Raw genomic sequence first — 23,457 nt, forward strand, 5'->3', positions numbered from 1 at the left:
TGTGAATCGACGTTCCTCCATAACAGCACTATCTGCATGCCTCAATAACAACGCAATCTACCTCAGTCCCAACACACAGAGCAAAGCAACACCTCTTCACCTCCTACATTTGTGCTGCTCCAGCTCAGTGGTACACGACAGTCTTACCACCATCTTACAACACATTTGGTGACCAGGGATGGCCTTCAGGGAGACTAAATGCAAGCACTGACTGCCTGGATTCATCCCATAGCTTTGCTCAGACAACAGCCCGCTGCACACTTCAAAGCTGGTGTAGCTTGCAGACTGTCAGACCCTCAGAAAGGAACCTTTAACTTTGTTTTAAACAGGGAAATGGAAGCTGGAGCCCATCTATGGTTCATCATTTTTTTCTTTTTTGGGGGGAAAAATAAATCAAAGAAGCCAAAAGTGAGAATAAAGCCACATTCTAAGTGTGCTTTGCTGTTCAGTATGACATCTTTGATTTACGTATCAGATGGAAAACACTACAGTCCTATTGGTTAATAATCACACTAACATCAAATCCTAATAGTAATCAAGAAAAAAAATGAGTATTAAGTATTTTCTGATATTTTCATGGAGTCTGAGAAGTTTTTAAGCAGTAAGTCCAAGCTGGCTTACAAAGAATTAAGTGCTGAGGAGATAAGAGAGCAACTACCGAACTTTATTACTGCACCATTTACCTTCTGGACTCTGACAGTCATTCAAAAACAAAGCTGCATGTTCTTATACTTCACACCAAGGCAACGTAACTCTCTCAGACCCTTTAGGCAGCTCTACCTTCCTCCCTCCAGTGTGCCCCGCTATTGCTATTGAGGACAACACGGAGCACTTGCACTTGAGCAGCACAGCCTGGCCAACAGCAAGCAGCTAAACATCGTGTCTATCTACCTGCAGCACAGCAAACTAGAGGGTCACCTGCAAAAGGACAGCATGCAAGGGGGTAAACAACCAACTTTTTCCTGACTTAGCAGACAAAGGAAAGAGAAGGTTAATAATCCTCCTCCACATTCGCAGACAACACAAACAATACTGCTTCCCTGCATAAGGCAAAAGAAAAGGAAAAAAGGAGAACAAGGAAAGCAGACAAGGACTTACCTATTCTGGTAGCTGTAATAGGCAGCATCACGAGGGATGGTACACAGCTGCTTGCCATAGCAGCACAAGGTCTGTGGAGAAAACTCATACTGCAAAAAAATGATGAGAAAGGAAACATTAAGATGCAATCCTTTATTACTCAAGTACCTAGTAGGCTAACTTGAGGATATCATAATACATTGTTATTACTCTTTCTCAAGCTATTGTAAATATACTAACAAAGCTTTCCTAATGGAATTACAGTAATTAGCTTCACGAGATGAAGAGCTGACCTCTCCAAGCACCTACTTGATTGCAATGGACACTGGAAGTAAAGAATTTTGGTACTGCTTTGATCAGAAAAGGTATTCTCTCTCTGAGGGAGAAAAAGACAGTAACAGAACAATAGGAAGAAGGATACCACCTAACTCTTTTTTTCAGCTCTCAGTGTGGTGGTGAAAAGTCAAACCCTTCCAAGCCCTTTCATTTCCTTATTTCAATCAGAAGAGCTAAGAGACCACACAAAGCATCGGTTCAGTCACACAAAACTCTTTGGAGAAATGAGCCTGTCCAAGTCCCTGGCAGACATACCTTGCGCCCACAGCAGTAGCCAAGGGATTGCATAACGGGATCAATCTCTTGTTCAAACACCTCTGCGAGTTTAGTGCAAAACTTGTAGACCCTGGAAGTCTTGCGATTGTAAAGCCAGGCGTTGTTGAACATCAGCCAAACATCGTCCACGTACTGCCAGGGCTCCTGGTACTGCCCCGTGTCTAATTTGCGTTTAATGGTTGAGAGGTCCATAGGATTCTTCACGATGTCGAAGTAGTCCTTCAAACAAACACACAACATATTTCAGATATCAGCTGTTCACACTACGCTGTGCAACAACAATGAAATGTTTCTATGAGCAAAGTTACGGGACTGCAGCACTTGGTGTGTTTCAATGGCGACTCACCGGAATCCCTAAGAGCTGGGGATCCACGGGCTGCCTGAAAGGCAGAGACTCCGGGTCCTGCCGGTACAGGGCCTCCAGTGTTGGCATGAGAGCCTGGCGCAGCTCCTCGGGTTTGAAAACTGTTAATGGAAGATGGAAAGGTTAGAAGAATTCCTGCTGGGTATCCTACCTGCTTAACTCCCCTAGAAAAATACAGAATTACTGTAACAAAAATATCTTTCACGTGATTTTCTCATCTACGTTGCTGATTAAAAGCAACACGTATCACCAAGAGATGACTGAGCAGCTTTTGCATTTAACTGAATCACACTAGATTAGATTCTAAGTACAGGGGGATGAGAACAATTTAATGACACATCTTCCAGAGGATGCAAGACTTATCCAGAAGCAAATTAACCACCCAATGCTTCAACACAGTGAAGCTCCACCATCCAGAGAGGAGACCAACAGCATATTTTCTCCTTCTCTTTTGACACTGTTGGCTGCTCCTGTGTCAAGATTCATCCAGCAAAGGAATCCCGCAGAGCCAGCTCTCCAGAAGGTAACCAGATGTCCTGAGAGCTGGCACAGGGATCTCCTGGCCGTGCCATGCAAAGAGTCCCGGTCCAATGGACTGTTAATTGATTTTCAAAGTGTTAATACTTCCAAGATTTACATGCATCATTACAACCACTTGGCAACAGTGGCATGGCAACAGCCATGTTTCTTTCAATAGTGGATGACAAGGACAAGAAAGGCAATGCATTTTCTGAAAAATAATGATAACTTGGAGAGCTCTTTGAACATCTCAGCAGTGTAATTACATTTATTTCCTTAGGAACAGGGGCTTTAAATAGGGAAGAATGCCTATTATTCAGGAAAAAAAGACGACAACTAAGAAGAGCAGGATGGCATTTAATATTTATCTACCTGGCTGAAATGAGAACAATACCAATAAAAGGGAGCAATTAGGAGTTCTCTTGAAAGCACTTAAATCAATAGGGCTACAGTGACCCCTCTGAGGCTGATCATTGCTTTTGTTGTTCAGACTGTGCTTTATTAAGATACAGACTGGCTTGAGGGGGAGGGAAAATTCTGGTAAGAAAACAAAAAAAATATATATTTTTGTAATTTTTATTTTTTAAACTTTTTCCCCTCCTTTTTTATTAGTGGTTTATTTTTGAGAGGATTTTTTTTCCTCTCAAAACATGGGAAAAAGGCATTAGAAGTTAAGCTGACTCAACTCAAGACATTCTGAAGCTTTACGCTCCCTATGTTTTCAGGCATCTGTGGATGCTGAAGCTCCTGCAAGTTGTAAGTCAGGATGAAAACAGTCCCTGCAGAGCAAATGGAAGCTGGAATATAGTTTGAATGCATTGCCTGTACCTGGGAGAGGATTGCTGCTCGTGCACAAGTGGCAAACTAACACAGCTCAGCCAGCTAAATCATGGCAAAGGGCTACGCAAGCTGACACAAGGCTGCAGCAAGGCCCTGCTGTGGGCCTGCATTGAGCCCCCACTAACTCTGTTCTTATGGCACCAAGCAACACAGCCATGACTTCAGCTGATCCACCACCTCACTGCTGACAACACAGTAATTTGCTTCCACTACACTTTCCCATGCAAAGAATCCTTATATATACTCTCAAAACTGTATAAATAAAGTTGTATTACAGAATTCAAGAACAGTGGGAAACACAGCGTAAATACTATGTATTATTTCTGCAACTGTTTTATCCACGTACTTTATAAACCTGATAATTCAAATGACTTCATTTATTTGAATGTCAGAACGTACCTTTTAATGACCCATTCTGGACACCTTGACACTGCTCTAAGAAGTCTCCCTGCACTGACCCACATAACAACAGCTAAAGAACCTTTCTAAACAGATCTGATCCCAATTTAAATCGGAACAACAGAGCTTCAGCAGAACTTCTGTTAAGTAACTCACAGACTAAGCATCATTCCTGAAAACATTTATCATCTACTTTCATATTGGTTTACAACATATGTGTATTTAAAATCCAGTTATTCAGAGTTATGACTTCACTTAAAAATATGAAGAAAAGTTGCCTTCATCTTTAACTCCTAAGGAAGGTGATTAAAAACAGAGCATTCGATCACAGCATCCCTCTGTCTGCAGGTAAATAGGGAAGTCACTGTCACTCTTCCTCACTTATATGCTCCTGGTTCTCCTCCTGCAGCACATCTCTGTAAGGAGCACATCCAACTATCCCTATTTCGTCTTAGCTGTGTAGGTGGTAAGAACAAAGAGGGATCTCTGCCTGCATCACAATGTGCTCCCTGACAAAGAACAGTAAGGCACCCCCTTTTTTAACTCCTAAAAGAAGTTTCACTTCTTCAAACAGGAAATTTTGCTTATGGTTACTAAGGAGAAAATCCTGAAAGGAAGATGAAGATGTCTTGAAAATAAGGAATACACTGAGGAACCTTCCCTCAACCCAGACCTTTCATTATTACGACCTATAACAAAGGAAGAGACCAATAAAACTCATCCTGCAGGCCATCACACTATAAGGCAGGCAGCTACAACGAGAAGAGGTGATGGGAATATTACTTCTATTGAGAAGACTGCAAGGGAAGAGGCAAGCAAACAAAAGCCTTCCCTTCAATCTATGGTGTTCAATACAACTCCCATGCCATCAGGAGTCTCAAATACCAATGGAAAATGAAACCAATGTAATGAATGAAAAAACATGAGATGAGTCTCGTAAGCAGTTTTAAGATACCATAAAACCCTTAAGCACACTTCACTGTATTTGCTCTTGAATACTTCTTGGTTTATTTTGTGTTTAAATGCAAATGCTCCGTTAAAGCTGGATAAACTACTTGGTGAGGAAATGGCTCAGTTTAAAATTGCGTATGTAGTTATACCTGCCTGAGCCACACATATATTACACTGTATGGCTACTTAGTGACAGCATTTCTATGACAAGAACAGTGTTACTAAAGGAGGTGTTGGAAACACAAGTAACCCAGACTGAATCACCAGAATGACACAGTGCAGCTCTGCCTCTGTAAGAACCATCTTCTCCCAGCTACTGACCTGCAAGAACACTTAAGGAGAAGCAATGATTCTTAACACTGGGAATTCAACCTGTTTGTAACTGTTAGTTTGAAACAGGCTCTGCAGCGCACTCTGGTTTGGTTGGCACATTGTGTTACAAACTGAAATTCACATCCACTGCTTTATTCTAAGAAGACTATGTCTAATAATTAAATGCAATGCAAGGTATATACAAGAGATCAAGATTCAATCTCTACAAACTAAAACTTTATGATTTCTTGGGCACATCCATGCATCTGTGATGTTATTCTAATGTAATCCTATGTAGCTTTCTTTCAAAGAAAAGAGCTCCTGTGAAAGAGCGTTGGCCAAGATGTACGGGGAGGGATTCATGCACATCACCTGAGCAGCAGCCACTTCCTTACCACCTGAGTCCTTCTGGGCAGAAACTGGAAACTGCGAGGATACTGCTGGCATCAAGAACACAACACGCTGCTCCCACCTCTGATTCAAGTAACATTAAAGGAATTCTACTTTCAAAAACAAACGAGCCCCTCCCAGCACAACACAGACCGTAGAAAACAGAAGAGCTCTTTAACAAAGTATGCAAGAAATCAGTTTTCAGACACATACTTTTTTTGCGGGGCTGAGATGGTGATGTGGATTGTGAAGTGGTTCCATTTGTGCCACTTTCCTCTTCCTCCTTAGCATCTACTTTTATTTCAGGCTTCTTTTCTTCTATTTCCATTGGCTCTTGTTTCAGCTCAGTTCCTTCTGTTTCCTCTTTTGTTTGTGAAGATCCTTGTAAATCCTCCTCCACCTTAAGAAAGGAGGCAATAAGATGCACTGTTACACCTCTGACCCAGGCTTCAGTCCTTTAAATATTAGCTTATGAGATTGTCAAAGCACTCTCCATCCATGGCTTTCCTCAGGACAGTTACTTGCCAGTAACTACCCTCTTCTCACCCCTTAGCTCATCAATTCAGACATATCATTAAGTGCTTTTATATCTATCACTGCTTTCAGTTAAGCTGTATAGAATCTCATTTACCTCAGTCTTAGCTTCCACTTGTGTCTCACTAGTCTCTGGCTCAGTTTCTTCAGTTTTAACTTCTGATTTGCTTTCTAGCATTGGTGCATCTGGTCCTAGTTGCTGGGAATTCGTATCAGCACTAGCAACTGAGGCAGGGGTGGGGACCCTGTTATCAATACTAGCTGCTGCCTGGGATAGCTGTTGTAAAAACAGTACAAAAGAAAGACACTGCATATATAGAAATATTTTCCTTTACTAAAAAATGAACAGCACAAAAAAAGAGACATGAGATGATATTCTAAAACAGTGCAGAACATGGATATAGGAGCTCACTGTAGGCAAGTTTCTATAGAACACATTCAGTAACTCTGTTTTACAGAGTGAAAGCAAAGGAAGATCTCTGCTCCAAACAAAGAGGCTTCTTTTACAGAGAAAACACCTGCCCAGTAAAACATGGTACATTCCTCCTCACTGTAAAGCTCAAAAGAAAAAAGCCTACACAAATTTTATGATCAGAAAAGACTGATTCTGATTAAGGCCAAATATTACATTAGGGCCGATATTCCTCATCTTTCTAAACACTGCAGCCATTTTTACTTTGAGCAGATCGAAGTCATTTTTTACGCCCCCCCCTCCTTCAAACAATGCTGAGATAATCTGAACATGCGTTTTTACATATCTGTATAAGGAATCCTTTGCTCTAAAGTAGAACCTAGTATTATTGACAGCCATACAACATATGGATTCTATACATTCATGATGCAGCGCTATACATAGGGAGGACTTCTGTGGAACACCACTACACAAGAGAAAACACAAGTAGCTGATACTTACTGGAGTGCCAGGTGGCTGTGCCTGCACAGATGTTGGCTGTTGCTGGGATGGCTGCGGGGTTGGCACAGACTGGGGCTGAACTGGGGTCTGAGGCTGCGGCGTGACTTGAGCCTGTGCTGCAGTCTGCCCCGTAGGCGTGCTTTGTGTCTGGGTCGCGTTGGGAACAGAACCCGGGGTCGGTGTAGGGGTTTGTCCTGAAGATGAGACTGGTGTGGATGGCTGAGTGGGTGCTGCTGGCTGAGGAGGAGTCATTCCAGTCGGTGTTTGGTGCTGAATAGGCGGCATCCCAGCAGCAGTGGACACGGGAGGTGTAGTCTGATGCAGAGGAGGCTGGGTCACTGGTGGGCATAGCTGACCACTCTGTGGTCCGAGCATGTTCATGGAGTTGGGAAGAGCAGCACTGGGAACCTGCCCCTGCTGGAGGGAAAGAGATTATCTTACAGACACATCGCTCCCAAAACTCTGGGAATCACAATTAACGTTTAAAGCAGTGACATAATCTTTAAAACACATCTAACTACGCTATGCAGCTGACTGTGCTCTGATTTGTCCTAATCATTTTTGTCAGCTTTTATTCAAAGACCTTGATGCTAAACTTAGAGGTGCCTCACACATCACTTTCCACAAACACTACCAGCACACAGAAGGAATCCTCACAATCTCCGAGTAACACAAACCTGCAGACAGTCTGTAAATCACATCATCAGCTGGGCAAAGGTCACACTTTGCATACAAAACAGTTTCAAGCAAATACACCCTTCTATGTCAGGACTGTAGAGCAGCCCTGCTCCAGGATAGAGCTCAACACATTTAACAGCTGCCCCATTGTAGAACACAAGACTTAAGATCCTTTTTTTTTGTTGTTTTTAATTTAAATTAAAACTTGCTTCTATATTGTCTGAGTGAAGTCAGGATTCTGTTGGTTTTTTGAACCAGGGCCCAAGAAATTATAGGTGCTTCATTGTGAAGCTGTTCAAAACTTGCCTTAAGGCTTGCATCATTCAGAATCTACACTGGGAATTACAGCACATTGACCAAGTTAACATATGGAAGTAATACTCCTGAAAGTCATGAATGACTGCAATGAACAACGATACACAGAGCCAGACAACTAAAATACATCAGACCAAAATTATTTGAAGCATTTAACTCAGGCATCAGAAAACACACCGTACCTGTGCCACCCCTGCCTGGGCTGCTGACTGACCCATGCCAACGTTGTTCACATTCATAGCCCCCGTGGAAGCTGGAAACTGATTCTGGGGCAGGAATTGGTTCTGGGTGGGAGCCTGACCCATCATGTTGTTGGAATGGGCTCCCATCATGTTCTGTGGCTGAGGCATTCGGGAAGGAGACATTGCCATCTAAAAGTTAACACCAAAATAAAGATGTCAGTGGATTTTTATCATGCAGGAAGGCAAAGGAAAATACCATCAAAGCAATGAGCCAAAAGATGTGACAAAACATAAAGGGAAAAATGGCTTCAGTTAAACCAAATGGAAGTGCGTATATGCACATAATGTCAGCATTTGTTTCACAGTATTCAAAGGGAGTAATTTTGATACAATCTAATATTCAAATTATACTAATACTTTAAATATATTGGTGCTTTTTCCTTTTTCCTGAAGAATAAAAACATGTTTTCTTGCAGGAATAAAGACAGTACATAAACTGCAGAGAAACAGCTCAGGAAAGGACTCTGCTCTTGCAGAATATCGCAACTCTGATATTTACCTCTCTAAAGACATTCTCTTAGAACACGTAAATAGTGAAAACAAATGCCTCAATAGAAGCTTGACAGACTCGGTACATCTTCATGAAATTATCCTACAATTTGCAGTCCTACTCAGTGTCACGGCCTTTTCAGAGCAGCGTTAGCACCGGTAAATACCATCAACCAATTCTGAGAACTGGGTAACAACAAGTACGAACCGCAGGAACAGCGCCCATGTTGTTCATCTGCACAGGATGGTTCATTGGAGAAGCTGCACGGGGTCCCATGGGTGCTTGTGGCATCTGTACATTCCCTATGGACATGGGGTTAAACTGATTCATTCCTGCAAATGCACCCCCCAAAACAACTCATTAGGAACAAGTCATCACAAATTACCTATGTAGACACTATTATAAAGTTCACATTTCTTATGGCTAAGATGTAACTGCCCTCCACACCACCCTTTTCCTTGAATGCTGCTTAAATCACTTGGCTTAAGACAGAAACCAAGATGCAAAAAGTATTTAGGAGAATGCCAGCTAGGGAGTGTATAACTAACGGTGGCTTAAAAATGATGAGGAGCGTGGATGACCTGTAAAGACACAATGCTGTATGTATATAATACCACAGGATGGTTTGTTGATGTAAAGTAATGGGGGATACTCTGTTGGGGGAAGCTGAAACATCCTGCATGGATTCTCTGATTCTATGACTGCACTGAGACCTTTACTGTCTCAGAGCAACAACAAGGAATGATGCTGAAAAAGGGAGACCTCAGTAGTTCCCCCACCCCCTCCCCCAAGTGCAATTCTGAGACAAAAAGAGATGATTAGCATTTCCCCTAATGCTTTATTTTGCACCCTCAAAGTGTTGTTAGAGAAGAAAAAATAGATACCTTGAGAAACCTGCATACGACTTATAGGCACAGTTGTCATGGACATAGGCCCATCTGCAACAGAAACGGATAAACAGTCAGAGGAAAGACACATTGTCTGTACACAAGGCTAGTCTGAAAAACACAAGGGCACAAACCCTGCAAGGCCAAAGTATAAGAACCAAAAACCCTGCTGTCCCACTTTGCTTTCCCTGCTGCCCACCCTGATGCAGAAGCACTTACTGGGCGGCCTCACAGGCTGTGCCTGGCCCATGGCAGCAGCCACCTGTGGGATGCCAGGGGGCTGAGGTCCCGGCGTCTGTAAGGCTGGCTGCGTTCCCAAGATCCCTTGTTTATGCAGACGAGACCTTCGCTTCTCTTCTAACTCCTTTTGTATCTTATAGATTTTTTCTGCTAATAAGTGATAGTATTCATCCTAAAAAAAGAAAAATAGCATTCAGCATCAAGTATTAAAAAGCAACGACAGAAACGATATGAGCCTTAAGAGACTTGGTTTCATGACTGCTCACTGCATCTACTTTGTGCAAATCAGCAGACAAAGGAGAAGACTACAGGGCCTCTGTTGCTTGGAGAAAGCAAGATTCAGTTTCTACGTGTTAATGACTTTTTATATGTTATTTTCATAACAAGACATTTCCACAAATGCAGAGACAAAACAAAAAGATGCTCCCAGAAACACAGTTATGCTAAAGCAACTCCTGGAAATAGGTGTTAAGGACAGATCAATTCTTAAAGAAAGATGGAAACCACTTTTCCTAAAGAGTTCTGATTACCGACAGGCATTGTGGGAATAAGCAGAACCGAACAAAACCTCGGAGGAATGGAGAAAAATCAGTGACAAATAATGTGCAGGCACAGGCAGCTGAACACTGCATCTGCGCGAGACTAAAAAACCCCATTTTACTGAATCTACCCTGACAACAGATCAAATAAGGCACTGACGCTGCACAGCAAGGGAGACAATTTTGCTTGCCAGCAATTGCTGGACACATCTGCCAAGCGTGAGATTACACACCTGTTAAAGGCAAAAATAATGCCACAAAGCCACATTTATTTTGTGGGGACAGCCGGGCCTGTAAACCCAGCGTTACAAGGAGCCAAGGCTCAGCGATGTGCTTGTCTCAGAATCATTTTATCCACATCAAATTCAACTAGAATTGGTTATTACAGCAGGATCCAGCTCACTTTAGAGAATCAAGACAAGCCGAGTACCCCTCATGAGCCTTGTTAAGAAAGCTCATCCTTTTCTGCTGTCCAGTCTAAAAGCACAAGGAGCCCCTTATTCTGCTTGGACGCTTCATCTGTAACTTCTACTTGTGCGTTTAAGACTGTGCTACTTTCATATTACAAAGACTCCTGAAAAGGGACGTATTTACAAGGAGCTCATATTAGTGCGCAGTTTGACACCTTACAATGACCCGTTTTCAATGTCAAAGCGAAACTAATGCTCCTCAACAAGATCCAATTCCCCATTCAATCACTTAGGATGTCTTAACTACTCCCTTCGTCCAAATTCACTGCTTTGGAACCAAGTTAAACAAATTCCCATGAAGGAGACTTGTGCCAGCAAAGCTCTGACAGCTGTTTTACATGATGAAGAGAAGATACTTCTGGCTATGTGTCTCTTACCTAATGACAATACCCCAACATTCTAACCAGGTGAGGTTTCACTATCTATCAGTACAGCACTACTGCTTTTACCTGATGAAAACTTTCAGGGAGTGGCTCCTTTAAGGTGGCAAAACTGCACTGACATAAAGCAATAACAGTATGTTCAGTGTGTCAGTCAACAGGGTTTTGTTTTCTGAGTAATGCAGATTTGAGCTGACACTTCGCTGGAGACAAAGAATTCATGGACAGGTAATTCTGACTTGTTTCCCAAGCATAGGATAAGCACAGGCAAACTGATTTCTTATTCTGTTAGCTGAAAGCGCTGTTTGTCTTAGCCAAATCACTCTCAATGCTGCTGAGTAGCAGAGAAACTATTACAACACTGTAGGTAAAAGGTAAGTAGCTTAACACAAATGGGTCCCAGACAAAAGCTCCAATGGTAGAGAGCCATCAGAACCTCTTATCTACAGAGATTTTCATAAAGTGGAACGTCAGCAAGGGAAACATCAAGACCTACAAGCTGTGCTCGAGTTTTCATGCACAACAGTCAGACTTTCAGAGGGAATGGAAAACGGGCCAGCACAATGGTGTTGTGTTTTTATGGGCCTGAAGGAGGTGAATTAGTTTGGAGTGACATTAATCAGAGAGCATGAGGTCACACAAACACTGTCACAGACAGACAGCACGACTTCATTCATCAACAGAATGGGGAAGTTATTTTCTGTGGATTTCCTTATGCTCTAAGATTTGCAATACTACAGCTCTTGAACATGTTCTGGATACCCAGACTGAAGCAACATACCCTGCTGTTGGCAGACTCATACATATCTCCTTCAACTTTCCTTGCATAAGCCACCAAGTTCTCCATGCGGCGATCCTTCAGTGCTGCCGGATCCGGAGTGGGGAAGATGGCTTGGACACTACACGAGATGAGAAGGAATAAAGGAAAAATCCTTCACAGAAAAACTGGTAGTTCTATACAGCTTTATAACCATCACTCAGCACATTCCCTTATACACCAGAGGCGTAAAAATGCATCCAAACTGATTAAAATAATGTCTATGTTGTATTGTTCCGCTCAAGTTTAAAGCAAATTTCAGTGATAAAACGTGAGGTTTGACAGTCTATAATCTAAATACTTCTGTTTACTACAGCAGAACAAATGTACTAGCCATACAAACTACTCCATCCCTCAGCGAGCAAGAAGAATAAACTGGAGAGTTTAAGACAGTGGTTCACTATCAATGGCACAGTGTCAATAGCATCACTGCTTTCTCATTAACAACTTTCCAGCCAGGAGATCTACAATACTGAAATTACTTAAAAATATTCAGGAAAAAATATGTGGTCTTGGTGAATACTTACAGTTTATGCACTAAATGATTGCGCAGGTCCTGAGTGACATGTTCATGCCATGCTTTCCTTACCCCGGTACTAGAAGGAGGTGCAGCTGTTGGCATGGAGCTGAGGTTTCCAACATTGCCAGAATTTGTGCCATCATTCATTAGGGGGCTAAAGCAAGGAAGGGAATGGGCTGTTAGAGTACAGGAATCCAAGTCTATGCAGTATGTCTGATGCAAAAGCAGTTTTTAATTGCTTTCATCGCTTCTAGTTATTGCATCAAACATTCTGTAAGTAAAACACTGATATTAACTCAACAAGCTACAAAGCAAACAGCAGCAAAGCCCAGGAGCTTATAAGACATGATAAAATAATAAATCCTATCTGCTAAGGTATTTGTATGTTTAAAAATACAACATATTCTTCCCTTTAGAATTTATTTAAAACCACTAAATGTTCTGGGGATCTCTTGGGGGACTTCTGGGGATCTCTAAAGTGGGAGACGTAGAACTGAAACATGAAAGAAGAGAGCAGCTCTAGATGTGGCTGATCACTCCAAGCAGCAATGCAATTAGTTTCTAAAGCACGCTCTTTATTTACATTCATAAAGCATGTAAATAAATGTTTAAATGAGCAAGAGTGAAAATGTGTGCATTACTTATTTGTCCCAAGGGATGTTGGAAGAGCAGGTTCAGAAATTAGACTAGCTTGCTGGTCTGTTGTTATTCCTCCTGTGGGAAGGTTCATCTGGTTGGCTCCTTTGAGACAAAATCAAACATCATTGGTACCTGGCTCCACCATTTTGACAACAGCACAGAACTTCATTTAACACACAGCTGGTTAGCAAAACAAATAGCGTACCAAAGAAGTCAGTACCACTATGGTGCACATACACAGCTACTGCATGTGCTAATCCTAGAAAAAGAAACAAACTAGTCTATGAAAGTTTAAGAGTCATAAACTCCTCGTAATGGTTCTAGAAGGCAAGAAGATGATAATAACAAGTGAGTTTTTTCTAGTATTTGCTAGAGAACAGTCTGCCAGAACAAAGGAAATAAATGTTAAGCAAAAATTCTTACAGAATTCAATCTAATCACCTTAGACATCAAAAAGCTGTGGACTGTATTTCAGAAGGAACTTAATCCCCTTCCATTTGGCAGAAGGAATATATATCAAACTGTCTAATATTAGACATAAATAAATGTATGGTAGCATTTAAGTAGTATAATTTTCACGTTACTAGTCAACATCAACAGAAAGTCACCTCTTTGCTTCTGTGAAATACAGTTCAACCTAAAAATTCCACACTTTGGTTTATTTAAACACCATAGTTTCTCAATATTATTTCCACCTACCCAATGCATTAATGGTCCTCATTTGCTGGTGAGCCTGAGGCTGTGCTGGCTGTTGGCCTTGTACCTGGGGCTGCAACTGTGTCTGAGGCTGGTTGCCATATGGGAGTCCAAGAGCAGCGTAGGCTCGTTGCATGGAGCTGGGGTCAATCGGATTAGGATTACTTAGCGATGGATTATTCTGCTGGCCTGTTCCAACTGAACCAATGGAATTCTGCATTCCACCAGCTGGAGACCCTAGGAGGGCTATAAAAAGAAAGAATAATAGAAAATTGAATAATCAATGAGGACAATCAGAAACACGATCCCATGAATCAGTAGAACACACAATGCAGTTGTATGCGATACATTTTTGTTCCTAACATCTGAATGATCCCTGAGACGCCAAGTGGGAAACAGACTGAATCCACAGGACAGTGTAAAGAAGGGCTGTAAGTTTTAGGCAGACAAGCCCATAATTACCATAACACACATGAAGTACAGACTCCAATGTGAAGTTCAATAGCCTACTTGGAAAGGTGGACTAAAGAAAAATATCCTCTACTTCTTTCCTTCCAACCAACCCTATTTTAGGTTACAATATTTGGCACCAGAAGAGAGATCCTGAATTAAGGATCAGCACAAACACAGCATCACTGGACACAAAGTTAGTACTGAACATCTGCTGGTGGCAATTTTCATTCTCAACAATCTTTCATTAGCTGAAGGATGAAGAAGTTCATCTATAACCAAAGCTTAGAGGAGTGACAAAAAGCCCTGGTAAGTTTCCAACCGTACTCAATGAACCTAAAACAACATGGGGAGTCAAAGCAGGTTGTGGTAAGCAACTTCTATCATGGTATTTAGGTACTCAGTAATCTATATGACCCAAACAACCAACTGTCCACTCTTACCACGAAGATGTATGGAAGAACCATTTCCATTTTAAACAGGAAATTGAAACTACATCAGAAAGCAGTTTTATACTAAGCCAGAATTGAACAAGTATCTGTATTCCAGCCCCATTCCAGCCACCATTCCAAGCAATACTTTGTTTTTCTGTGAATGAAACATCCTTCACTCTGCAGACACCGCACACTGGTATCAATGGGGCTCTGGTAAAAGAAAACATACTCCACATTTTCCCCCTCAAGTAATTAAGGATGTAACACACGCAAAAAAATTGCGATCCAAATACAGCAACAATGATAGCTTTTAATACAACAATAACAGCACTTTTACTGAAGCACTGAGAGGCACGTGGTTGAGGAAAAGCTAAGTAAATCAGGAGAACAGGCCTTCGGAGACATTAACTGCATCCGAGGCTTCCTTAAATCCTTACCGCTATGGAAACAGAGAATCACTGACAAGGACACACACACTTTCATCTTCCGCCCAAGAGAGAAAAGGCAAAAAAATCTAACAAACCCCAAACTGCCACACGTATCACAGGGCTAGAATTTGCCTTCTCCAGATGGCAATTCAATCCCATCTCATTTCCTAAGAAATGCAGAGTCAATGATCCCCAAGAAATAGGAAGTCCCATAGAGGTTCAACCACACTAAACTTGTGGCACTTTGGAATTCCAGAGGCTTTAGAGGCTGTTGTGACTGCAGAGGTCTGATCTGGGACCTAATGGATCAGCTTGTAAAGAAAAGCAGACGAAAGGACAGTATTTCTTGAGGAAGCTATGACAAAAACCCACATGCTTTCAGTGCTGGTTGTAAATCCAAGGCCCATCTCCATGGATGCAGCACAATGACCACAGGTGAAGCTGAAGTTTGTGAACAGGAGAAAGGCTTCCAGTCACCGCACTGAGGCCAAATGCCTCCCTGCTCCTTCCACGAGATTAAAAAACAAAGCAAAAACGTCTTCTTGGAAAACTGATACCACCCTAAAGAAAAGTGCCCTGGCAGCCTGACAGATCCAAGCTGTGGGAGATGAGTATAGGCAGCATGCAATGTGAAACACTGATGGTTTCCAAGTTGTGTGTGTGTGTGTGCACGTACCTACTCAAGCATGCAAAACTCCCCAGACTTGGTAAACAGCCAAACTTTGCTCCAGTGCTTCAAACTGGAAGAGCTTCTTACAGGACAGCCTGTGTCCTTATAGCTAGTGGTCTGCTTATAGCACTGAGATGAGGGCTGTGACTGCCTGGGGTCAGTGCTGCTGTATTTTATAGCTCCAGCACAAAATGTATTAAGTATTTTCACAATGGAAGGAATCTGATTTTCAAGATGTTTTCTTTATTTTCACTGCTTTCTTTCTTTATATTTATATATGCATGACATCATCTCAATCCATCCAACAAGATGGAGGAACACAGTATTAAATTCCACACTGGACAGACCAAGTGCAAATGCAGCCCTCTGTGTCTGATGCCAGAGGAAATCGAGCCAATTAAAATAAATACAAAGGCTGAAACAAACAGGAGTTCTCAAATGAGCTGACTTGCTACACAGAGCAATGTCTGCTGTGATTTTTCATTAACTGGTGTTTCAGACATTGCTAAATTCAAGACAACTCCACTCACACTCAAATACTTTACAGACAAACAAGCTTCTGTTACAAACTCACATGTTCATAGGCCTTAGCAGTGAAGGTGCAGACAAGCAGAAGTGAAGCAGCAGCTGATGAGGCCTCCTTGGGCATTTGCATTAGGATACAATCTAAGTGACCAAGCTCTCCTGCATCAGTGTAAAAAGGGGGTGACACTGCCTTAAGGTAACTGCACACATGAAGGGTGATAAGTCTGTTCTAGAATGTTTGCTTTGCTTCCATGCTCTGGAATTAAAACTCATTCAAGCAGCGCTGAAATGCTTTGTCCTGCAGCTCCTCACCCATCACTATATCCCTTCTAAGAGGCTGGAGCAAAGCTTCTGCTGGGAACCTGGTTTCACCTCAGCGCCAGCCTGTCCTGCACCCAAAATGAGGCAGCTGTACACAAGGTAAGCATACATGATTGCTGGATTAAAGGTTGTATCACAAATCAAGGGTGAACAAAGACAACGTGTAACTTAAAGGTAAGAAGTGTCAGCATTATGTTTCATCAACAATGCCATTTCAACTTCTTTTTAGTTAAGTATTAAGCTAAAAGCCTTCATTATATTGCACTGAATTCCTTTTCCCCATCCCATTCCCACTCTTCATTCCTCAGTCCATACCTTCTGAATTTCTGGCCCCGCATCCTCTACAATGGCATTTTCAGATGAAGATCGGTCATCTCAGATTTACTCAATTAATCCTTTTCCATCTTCCTTATATATATATTTTTTCCATGTTCAATAATATCTCATCAACGCTTCAATAATAAAGTACTTCCTATCCAAACCAATCCTCCAAGCCCCAAACATCTGTACCAAATTTCAAGTCATTACTTGCAAACACAGGAGCCTCTAAGCCTGTTCCAAAGAAAAGCTTAAATTTACCTTATGCAGTTTCTCCCTAGCCCCTACCCTACCCAGCCAGATACATGGCACACATCAAAAGAGCCATTAGGAACAGGAGAAACACTTCACACTTGTCCTTCGCACTTGTCCCATTGTGTCCTACAGCAAGGCACAGTACTGCTCATGATGGCACAAATGTCCTTTGAAATCTGAACGTGGAGTGAGACACCTCTAAAGAAACAGCTCTGCTCTAACAAAGTGAAAATCAGCAGCAGACATAATACTCCCAACTTATTCTCTGCCATACGTAGATCCCTCTCTATTCTCTCAATTAGTAGATATTGTAATTATTTGTTCCTAAGAGAACAAGCTCTCTTCAGTTCTCAGGTTAGGTTTCACCTGGTCAAGCAGAGTATTTTCAAATGCACTTATTAATGCAAATGACTTTCCTAGATGTCTAAAAAGCCTAAACACCTAAACAAGTCATCTTAATACTTCATAATACACCTAAACATTCATCTTCAGCCTTCAAACAGCCCATGAGGTCCACAAGTATGACTGACATAACTCAGGGTAACAAACTTGTGCATTAAACTGCACAGTTTCATGGCTCCTGCTGTTGGATTATTGATTACTTGAACAGAGAGGGAGATTCTGTATTTATTTTCTCCTGCATACAACAGGAGCACTACACACTACATTTATTTATCCACTGCAATTCTACTGCAGTCAAAACAAGACCCGTTCTATTTCATCTCACAACCAAGTTACCTTTTAAGCACTGTTTTTTGCTTAAATTCCCATCTTTTCTACTAGATTCTATGAATGATGTAAAAGCAAATAGTACCTAAACCAGCTTTCTACTGAAGCTTGTATTAAAAGACAACAAAAACCAACCAACAACAGAACAACACAAACAGTTCTACTGTGTTCGATAACAACCGTGCTGCATGGATATGTTATGCACAGACTGTGCCATACTGGAAAGCTATCAGCACATTTTACAGAGACCAAACATTAACTAATTGAGTGCAACAAATTCGTTATCACACATCAAGAAATATTTGGTTTGTGAAGGAGCCATGTGGTAAAACAAAACTAAATCCTTATTTCCAGAGCAGCTCTATGACTTAATTTTTTATTATTAATATTTTTTGAGGGAAAAAACTCTCCTGAAATTATGACAGCATCTTCACTGATTAATGTGGACAGACTTAACAGCTTTTCTCCCCTTTGCCTTCATCTCACCTGCCCTAACAGCTCTTCTCTATCCACCGAGGTTTATTAGCTTTCCTCGCTGTACCTAAGTGGAAATTAGCAGAGCGCTTCCAATACAAATCTAATGTACAGGCTGCACGAGTCCTTCAGCTATTTCCCATTTCTTAACCCTTGTTTAAATACACTTAGGCACAACACTACTTAGACTTCTAACACTGCTGCATCCCTGCTGTCAAACATTCTACCTCAGCACAGTTTGAAAGGAACCTATTGGCCTAAGTTCAGTATTTTCTGTTTAGGAGCAAGAGGGAAGAAACACCCAAGAAACTGACTGGACTGTGGATGCCCCATCCCTGCAGGCATCCAAGGCCAGGCTGGATGTGGCTCTGGGCAACCTGGTCTGGTGGTTGGTGACCCTGCACACAGCAGGGGGCTGGAACCAGACGATCACTGTAGTTCCTTTCAATCCAGGCTACGCTATGATTCTATGATTTAAGTTATTTCTGGTGGCATGAAAAAATAATACGGTAACAATTTATTCTTACATTGCACATGTGATTAACTCCACTTTAACCACATAACTTCATTGCGACAGCAGGAAAACAACTACTCACGCTGTTGGTTTCTCTTGTCACTGGCGTTTTTCAAGGGAAGGCACACAGGACAGTCGTGCCGAGTACAATTCTTCCAGTGGGAGATGATTTGTCTCGAAGAAGCACAATGAGCAACTGCAACGGGGAAAAGCAGTAAGATCAGGGTCACTTCCTAGTTAACTGGTTTGAATAAGCTCTTCATTTTTCAAAGCCATTCGACTCCCTCCTCTACAAGCAATTATTTATGTATAACTAAACACAGCTAAATGGAACTGAACATTTTTGGGACTCCCAACAATGTCATAACGAGTGTAGGAAGCAAGTGCTAACACTGAAGACATTCTACATGACTGAGTTACAGGCAATTCCATGATGAATATTACATCCTCTTTATACAGAGATGATGAAAGGCTCTCGAACCCACTGTTGGTGGTATCTTACTTCTAGAAGGCAAATACTGCATTCTATTCTCTAAATAGAAAAATGCAGAGAACAGGAATGGAAACCAGGGTAATGAAAAAGGGAGTCGTTTAATTAAGAACTAGTTATTCCATTCATCTGTGCTGAGTACGGGGGGTCTTGAGGAAAGAGAAACACTGCTGACAGCTGCCCAATAAACAGCACCGGGCACGTTCCTCCAGCATCATGCTCTCACCTTGACAGGCCTTCCCAGCCTGGCAGTGTGTCATGTGGTTGAGGACATTCTTCATGGTCCGGCAGTGTGGCAGAGCACAGGCTCGCACCTCCCCGTTCGCCTGCTCACGCCTCTGACATTTGTGGGCATGAAGCAGCAAAACCAACTGCTGCTGGATCAGTTTGCGCTTCTCCGGGTCTGCTGTTGGTCCAGTTGCCATGGCCTGCGTTGGTACAATTCCCACTTGTTGTACTTGAGTTTGCATCTGGGACTAAGAAAGAAGTTAGTTTAGCATCAGGTCTCCAAATATGAATTCTGATCATCATCTTGTATAGTAATTTGGGCATCACGAGACTGTCCTTACATCACAGGCTCCAAGGGTTATCACAGCACTCTGCAGCATTCTGGAATATTTTGTCCTCGCATTTCAGACCATTAGAAGCACATGAGAGATTCTTCTGTTAAAACATTCCTATTCAATACTTCAATTAAAAAGCCAACTAAGAATCTTTGGTTTATTAGATAGATCATAACTGCAACAGGAAGGAGCTCCACTGTCAGTGCTGTGTTGTATTACAGGCAATATACACACAGTATTAGGCACTTTAATCCCAGTTTGCTTTACATGAAAGAGTTGGTCAACAGAAGAAGACCATGACACTTACATGACTGTCTCTCTATGGTACAGTGACAGAAAGAGTGGATTTCCCAAGCCTCAATTAGCACTTCTGCTCCTAACAAATGAGCACTCACATTCCTTTCATAGCTAAAAAGTCTAAGGTTAAATGCATAGTTTACTTCCAGATAGGGTCAACTAAATCTGGACTGCATTACATCTACCAAAGTGATCCAGAGTTTACTACAGAGCAGTGTTAGGTTGTGTCAGCTCATAGAATCTGCTGCTTTCTGTGTCCAGCATTCATTCTTTATACAGCCACACTTCTGCAGCAATGCCCAAGTCCTGCCTGATGGAGCCAGCACACACACTCAGATCTTAAGACCAGGACATGGCTCCTAACAGACTGGCAATGCTTCCTTGTCACGTCCTTTCTTCAGCACAGATTGGAAGGTTTTTAATTAACCACCTTCTTCTGAAGGACAACAGATGTAGAAACCCTACCTAAAGAAACCCTGTCTTCAGGATGGTCTTATCACAAGATGATTCCACTACACTGAACCCACTCACCTGCAACAGCTTCAATAGAAGCAGCACGTATGGCAGAAGTGTTTAAACCTTTATGATTCAGAGCCTGAGTTAATCTCATGGACAAAGACTGAATGACACCAAGCACCACGTTGATTACACGTTGTTACCGCAATAACGTGTTGTAAATTCAAGTTACCAGAAAAAAGAACTTCACCAATTCCCAAAGCTACCTAAGGAAAGCTGATATTTAAAACACACAAGTACAAAATAACAACAGGATTACAGTGGGAAGGCAGAGGGTGTTCACCCTTCGGTGCTGTCTACACAGCCATTGACTAAAGGCTGCTTCCTGCCTTCAAGAAATCAGCCTTACATGACAGAATAGACCATTCGCAGCCCACCTACTTTTGATCTGTGAGAAACATTTTGCTGGTAGGACACCCTGGAAAATACAGTAAGAAAACAGAGGTTGAGGCAAAGCTATCTACTTATGCTCCTGCGATGTGCAGTTATCATTTTTAAGCCTTCAATTTCTGCTGTGAACAAATGTGTGTGAGCAGACAGGTTTTACTGAAACAATCCGTAGGTCACAAATAGGAAATAATTAGTTCAGCCAATCTGCAGAAAAATATGAGACCATGCCAAAGAAAATCCTGTTGGAAGTGATGTTTTCATCCCAGTCAAAGAATTGTTTCCCCAGCCAAAATCCAACTCCTGTTATTGCTCTATCAGTTAACAGGCACCATCACTGCTTTATCAGCACCTTATCTGCTCTAAGGAGCAGAAACATCCTGTGCTGCTGGGTAGTGCAGATGTGCAAGAATCCCATGTTCACGGATGTAGAAGGATGGAAAGTGCCCTGGCAGCTTTACCGAGATGACCACAAACCCTCTGAGCTGTGATGAGCTGATATTGGAAAGCATTCAACACCATCTCTTATGATCAAGCACCATCTACTGCCTCCCTACCTATCAAACCTGAGAGCCTGCAATGCATCTTGCAAGTGAGAAATGAGGCAGGGCGCCACTTCTCAGCTCCCACACCCAAAGCTGATACGATGCATCCTAACATGATCAATGTGCTTGGAGTCTAATACTTATTTCTCTATTTTAACAGCTTTAGCAGCGCTGTGGCTGCAGGCAGCGCTTTCACATCGAGAGTAAAGAGCAAGATTTCCATCCTTCAACTTTCACCCACCATCTAACTTCCACCTCTGAAGCTGGAACTGGGGAATGAGCCTTTTAAGACCTTATAATAAGCACAGAAATGAGAAGGCTCCGACAGTCCTGCCACAGAGGGAACCTGAACACTTGGCCCTCAATGGCTTTTAACCCCCGAAACAGTTTTCTTCCACAAGCAGCCAATACCTCACTGCTGTGCAGCTGAGTGTGCTGGGAATCAATGTCTGCCTCATGGATTCACTTTTGGAGTTTATCTCCTCATCCCTGCAAGCTGTTTGAAGAACAAATGGCAAGAAGCACACATCAAGTAAGTGTTTCAAAGCACCAAAAGAGGAAAAACCATGATGTAGCATTGTGCAGACTAAGTCCAGCTCTCTTAGACTTGTCTAAGTGACCTGAACAAGTTTTAAGAGAGGTTTATATAGGCTTCACTGGGTGATAAAACTAACAGGCATTGTACCTACCGATGGTACAAGAGCTAGGATGTCCCATAGCTCCACTTGTGTTAATTAAATCTGGCTTCGGAGCCTCAAAACTTTCTTCCTTTATTTAGCAGGCCCACGGTAAGACATCTATTACATCCTCACCCCTATCTTAGCTAAAGATCTTTGTTTTCCTTTCCTCTGATCAAAATCATTAACAAAGAAACCCCACAGGGCTCCTCTCACTCACTGTGTGTCCCAGAGCCCGAGCACCCTGCAAACAGGAGGCTGCACAGGCATGGCTCACTTCCTCCATCCAGAAAGCCTGGATGGTCTCTCTGCAGCCAAGTACGGCCAACCTGGTATCAAACGAGTTAGTTACACAATCCCCATTTGCCGTTCTTTTTGGATATGAGCTCAAGCCTTCAAGCTGCACATCCTGTAAGGAGTCTGAGCGCTCCTCCAGCAGCCTGACAGAGCAGTAACTACAGCTGCCCACTCCAAGATGCTTCCAAAAGTCAGAATCATGCAATGAAAATGAAAGCTGGGAGTTTTGGAACTTCAGGAGCTATTCTATACCTTGATTTTTTTTTGTCCCTTACCTGGTAAAATGAACCATCAATTCATTACAAAAAAATCCAGGCAATCAGCCTGTAATAAAAACTGACACAATCCCAGGATCCACTTACTATATTGTTTGGCCTCACAGTTTAGAAAACAAAAAACAAGCAAGAAAACCCAATCCACCCTGCTGGCACTGAATATTAATACCCTAAAGCTGACCTCTTAATCATTTTAATACCATAAGGTTTGTTACTTCTTTCCTAATTAAAGAGATTATACCAAATGTGCTTCTCAGAGCTCAGAGTAAGGTCACACACAGAGTAAAGCCTCAGCATCCCTTACTCCTCTCTGATTCACACGCTCTTTTTGGTAATCAAAGTATTTCACATCTGCTGGAATCTGGTTTCTCAATTCACGCGATGTGTAACCAATGCTTTCATTCACATGGGACTGTTTCTCACAACGGATATTATTTTGGGGGCCCTTTAAGATAAGGGCAGCACAGA

The 23,457-nt window shown here is 42.1% G+C and overlaps 1 protein-coding gene across 7 annotated transcripts in view; it reads right to left on the minus strand.

The window, feature by feature from the left end:
- CREBBP (CREB binding protein) overlaps window positions 1-23,457 on the minus strand; it is a 64,934-nt gene that overhangs the window by 17,488 nt on the left and 23,989 nt on the right. For 3 of the 7 annotated variants that reach the window (XM_015877264.2, XM_015877258.2, XM_015877260.2), the window contains 16 exons: window positions 19,659-19,908; window positions 19,025-19,138; window positions 13,828-14,070; window positions 13,131-13,230; window positions 12,497-12,643; window positions 11,934-12,051; window positions 9,743-9,935; window positions 9,521-9,574; window positions 8,844-8,968; window positions 8,087-8,275; window positions 6,912-7,328; window positions 6,096-6,275; window positions 5,678-5,864; window positions 2,036-2,154; window positions 1,669-1,908; window positions 1,099-1,187 (listed from right to left, as the gene is read on the minus strand). In XM_015877264.2, the coding sequence (XP_015732750.1) occupies window positions 1,099-1,187; window positions 1,669-1,908; window positions 2,036-2,154; window positions 5,678-5,864; window positions 6,096-6,275; window positions 6,912-7,328; window positions 8,087-8,275; window positions 8,844-8,968; window positions 9,521-9,574; window positions 9,743-9,935; window positions 11,934-12,051; window positions 12,497-12,643; window positions 13,131-13,230; window positions 13,828-14,070; window positions 19,025-19,138; window positions 19,659-19,908 (2,765 nt within the window). The remainder of the gene's footprint in view (window positions 1-1,098; window positions 1,188-1,668; window positions 1,909-2,035; window positions 2,155-5,677; window positions 5,865-6,095; window positions 6,276-6,911; window positions 7,329-8,086; window positions 8,276-8,843; window positions 8,969-9,520; window positions 9,575-9,742; window positions 9,936-11,933; window positions 12,052-12,496; window positions 12,644-13,130; window positions 13,231-13,827; window positions 14,071-19,024; window positions 19,139-19,658; window positions 19,909-23,457) is intronic. The other 4 variants (XM_015877259.2, XM_015877263.2, XM_015877261.2 and 1 more) reach the window with 3 other exon arrangements.

Source organism: Coturnix japonica, chromosome 14 (assembly GCF_001577835.2).
Source record: "Coturnix japonica isolate 7356 chromosome 14, Coturnix japonica 2.1, whole genome shotgun sequence".
Taxonomy (NCBI): domain Eukaryota; kingdom Metazoa; phylum Chordata; class Aves; order Galliformes; family Phasianidae; genus Coturnix; species Coturnix japonica.